This window comes from Lactuca sativa, chromosome 5 (assembly GCF_002870075.4).
Source record: "Lactuca sativa cultivar Salinas chromosome 5, Lsat_Salinas_v11, whole genome shotgun sequence".
NCBI classification, from domain to species: domain Eukaryota; kingdom Viridiplantae; phylum Streptophyta; class Magnoliopsida; order Asterales; family Asteraceae; genus Lactuca; species Lactuca sativa.
The window spans coordinates 321,535,266-321,539,773 of NC_056627.2; the positions used below are offsets into that span (position 1 = coordinate 321,535,266).

At 33.6% G+C, this 4,508-nt stretch overlaps 1 protein-coding gene across 1 annotated transcript; it reads left to right on the forward strand.

Moving 5' to 3' along the window:
* Nucleotides 1–380: 380 nt before the first annotated feature.
* On the forward strand, nucleotides 381–2,014 carry LOC111889404 (transcription factor MYBC1). The gene is made up of 2 exons (XM_023885549.3): nucleotides 381–1,473; nucleotides 1,684–2,014. The coding sequence occupies exon 1, from the start codon at nucleotides 567–569 to the stop codon at nucleotides 1,461–1,463; it is 897 nt and encodes a 298-aa protein (XP_023741317.1). The 5' UTR covers nucleotides 381–566; the 3' UTR covers nucleotides 1,464–1,473; nucleotides 1,684–2,014.
* The last annotated feature ends 2,494 nt before the right edge of the window (nucleotides 2,015–4,508 follow it).

Below are 4,508 nucleotides of genomic sequence, written 5' to 3' on the forward strand. Positions count from 1 at the left end.
CGGAATGTCAAATCACTGTTTTCAATCAAATATTTTATTTTAAGTTTTTGTATATATCATATTTACTTTTATTTGTTGTGTTTATTTAAAATTTTGATAAATTTTAGTAAAAACCAAGAATTTTCTCGAATTTCAGAAGTACTTCTTTTTTTTCAAAAGAAAACTCTTAAGCATCAAAAAATAAATGCTATAATTACAAATCACAAATAATTAATTTCACTGAGTTGAATCGAGCACCCCTAATTATTTATTGAAAATAAAACATGTTTTATATTATCTTTTTTAGATTAGATTAAAAGCGAAATTACTGAAGAAAGACGATGGAAAGGAAACAGCAGAGCCGCATCCAAAACAGTAACCACCGTAATAAAAGCTGAAATATAGAAAATTAAAACAAGATCCACCTCGAACACCCATCCCCTTTCTTCTCTCTCTCTCCAAAACTCGAATCTTTCTAGATTGAGAGGGTCTGATCCAACATCAGCGACAACTACTGATTTCCATGTAAATTCCCTGAATTGGGTTTTTGATTTGAGACAGAATTTGCCAAGTATACCCTAGTAGAAATGAGGGAAGATGAGTCCAATTGGTTTTCAAAGTGGGAAGAACAACTGCCGTCGCCGGAAGACCTTATGCCCTTAACTCAAACCCTAATCACTCCTGATCTAGCAATCGCCTTTGATATCCGGAGCCCACATAACCTCCACTCACCTTCACTTCAACACCACCAACAACCACCACCGATTTCAACCCCTTCTTCTCAACCCAATTCCGGGGAATTTGATTCCCCTGAACTCGGCGGAGGTGGAGCCGGCGATGAACCAGCTCGCACCCTCAAACGCCCACGTCTCGTCTGGACTCCGCAGCTTCACAAGAGATTTGTCGATGCTGTAGCTCACTTAGGGATCAAAAACGCCGTACCCAAAACCATAATGCAGCTCATGAGTGTTGACGGGTTGACTCGCGAAAACGTCGCTAGTCATCTCCAAAAATACAGACTTTACCTCAAACGTATGCAGGGTCTTTCTTCCGGTAGTGGAAACGGCTCCGGTGGAGATCCTGCCACCGATCATTTATTTGCGAGTTCTCCGGTGCCAGCTCATTTTCTGCATCAGGGTCGTCCGAATTCCGACCACTACTTACCCTACGTCCCTGTCGCCGCCCTACAACAGCAGCACCACCACCAGCAGATGGCTGCTGCCGCAGTCGTCGCCGGACATCATCATCCTCAATTGCAGCCTCGGTATGGGCAAATTGGGCATTTTGGGTCGCCGCGAAATGGGCAATTTGAGCATCCATTTCTTAATAGACAATCGCATTCACATTCGCATTCGCATTCGCAGCAACCCATTCATAGGGTAGGGACTCCAATTCATAATTCTGTTCCATCATCTTATGTTGATGATCTTGAATCAGCAAATGGTAGAAAAGTTCTGACTTTATTTCCAACCGGAGATGATTGATTGACTTTTGGTAATTCCCTTTTCTGATCATCACCTTTTCTTTCTCCATTTCTGAATTGGACTTAACTTTCAAGATTTTGATTCAGAAAGTTTCTTTTAGGGCACTTTTAGTAATTGGTATTGTTCATAATTGCAAACTTTTAGTTATGATTATAATCACTTTTAAACCGAGTTTAATCGGTTCTTGTTGAATTGAGTCGGGTATTTTCTTTGATGATAGGGGTGATGATGAAGTCAAAGTCAAAGGCAAAATACTTGATATATTGAGCTCGAACATGAGAACTAACAAAGAGAATCACTGCGAGCTTATATTTGCAGACAGCAATGGTAAATTTGATACTGGATTGCTCGGTAAATTATGTTTTTCAATTCTGTAAGCCTTCTACTTTTTTTTTTTTTTTTTGTTATCAATCTAGTTTAGCTTTGTAGAGATGAGTTCTACTTTGTTGTAAATTGTGGGTTTATCATAAACTTCAAAACTTGTTATATTGGTGGATCTTTTCAGGGGATAATAAATATTATTCTAGTTTAACAAGCTCTAAATTCCTGAAGTTATTGTTCTTGTATATAACCAGTTTATTATAGCTTGATGTTTAGCTTTGATGGGTATATATCTATGATTATTATATACCATAAGTGGTTCCAACTTGATCCTTGAAGAAATATTGTTTGTTTCACCTAAAAAGGTTGGACAAGGGACTTCTTTCCCATCTCTCTCATTTGTGAAAAGACATCCATACCCTCTCCATGTCAGGTCGGTCTCAAATATGGTCTCAAAACTGTCTGGTCTTTTTAAGACCGTCTTGAGAGGTCTCTATTCGGTCTGGTCTTCTTGGGACCGGTCTTAGTCTTTTTTGGTCCACTCTCACGGTCTTTGCTTGCAACTTACCGCCGTTCAGTTTCAGGGTTTTCTCAATTTGGATTTGATTGTTTGGTTTCGATTTCGGATTTTCCCGATAACAAATATGTGATTAACACCAAATTTAATAAAAGAAAGAAAGGAAAAAGTTAGGTAATATGTGATTAACACAAAAATAATATGTACATAAATTTTGGTTTCCGGTCATTTACTTCGACCGGAGTTGAGCCGATTTCGGACCGGTTTGATCTTTTCCGGGGACCGGTTTGATCTTTATGAGGCCAGACTTTCGGTCCTGTCTTTTTCGGAATTCGATTTGGCCTGGTCTTATTCTAACCACTTCAGTCTCGGTGTCTTTTCGAGACTGATCTTTTTATTCACATCCACCGTATGCTCATCACCAAAATAGTTGAACCAATTGTTACGAATTTTTTATTATAAATGACTTACCTTTTTTTTTGTCTGAAATATGTTTAAATATTAAATTATTAATAGTACAAGTATATACTTGGAAGTTTGATAAATTTTGGAAATCAACATTGATAAATTTCCATATCTTCTCATGAATTAAATAAATATCACGATTATAATCCTATCTTTCTTAATAAATGAAAGTTTTTTTTTTCACATGTAAATCTCTCATTAATTTTGACACTTGTCATTTTGTGGTATTTTTGAAATAAATATTATCTATTTGTCAATTTTTGGTTTGTTTTAATTTTTAAAATTAAAAACATATACTTATATATGTAAAGTATTAAATATCATATATATATATATATATATATATATATATATATATATATATATATATATATATATATATATATATATATATGATATTAAATTGCAATAAATATGTTTTTTCTTTTCTTATTTTAAAGTTGTACATTAAAAAATATTTTTTGTTTATACTTTAATGTTGATTTTTTTTTTTAAATCAACCCGTGTAATACACAGGTTTCACAGCTAGTAAAATATTAAGTAAACCTTTATTAAAATACATTCTTGTAATATAACAAGTTATAAAAACCATTAAAATTTTAACACTTGGAAATTTACCAATGAAATGTGATGCAAGAAAAACAAGGCAATTTGTTGATTTGGAAAAATGTCTACGGATTATATGGTTCAATCGGAAGAGTTAATATCATAAAAGATTAATATATATCGGACATTTTTCCATATCAGAACTCAAGTTATCATAATTTAGTAAAAAAGGCGTTGCCTTATTTTCAATTTTTCCAACCCTTTTAACAAATTTACCAAACAATTGACAGTTTTTTTTAGGCTATGTTTGGCGGACTAGCTGAAAAGCTAGCTGATGGCTGAAAAGCTAGCTGTTAAATAAAAAACTAGCTGATAGCTGAAAAGCTATCTGATAAAAAATAATGTTTGGTAAAACTAGCTGAAATATATAAAATTACACAAAAGGACATGTAAGAATATGTGTTTCTATAATTAATTAAGGGGTGTATTTGGAAAATTTTAAAAAAGCTCCTAAAAAGCTAGTCTAAATAGCTTTTCAAAAAGCTAGCTTATCAGCTACTTTTTGGCTTACCAAACACGACAACATAAAAAAGCTCGAAAAATAAGTTAGTTTATCAGCTAGCTGTGGCGCACCAAACACAGCCTTAATCTAAATTCAACTTTCATGTTTTCCAATGTATAAACATTTTCATTTTTCAATCTTAAAAGTAATTTGATCCATAACATAATGATTGTCCTTTGAGACTCAATTTTTGTTTCCAATAGTACCATTTTTTTTGTGGTGACTCATAATTATCATGTTATTCTTTATTGTTTATAGTGTTCTTAATAGTTTTCCACATTCGAATATGAAGGGAACATTTGATTTGTTCTAGACAAAGAGAAAGGTCTATCATATTTTTATTTTTATAGGCAAAATACATATCAAAATCTATTTGAGGATGCACGAAGACTATAGCAAAAGAAGAATAACGGTCTAAGTTGGTTTGATTCTTAATAGTTCTGAAACCCAAAAACAAATAGAACTTCTTAATATTAATCTATTTTTATAATCCAATCTAAGTTTTTCATGTTTTCCCCATTAGAAACATTGTTAACCCAAACTAGTCAAACCCAACAAAACAACATACAAATCTCTCTCTCTCTCTCTCTCTCTCTCTCTCTCTCTCTCTCTCTCTCTCTCTCTCTCTCTCTCT

Excerpts from the sequence above, each read along its gene's own strand:
- LOC111889404 (XM_023885549.3), top strand. The coding sequence starts at position 567 with ATGAGGGAAGATGAGTCCAATTGGTTTTCAAAGTGGGAAGAACAACTG.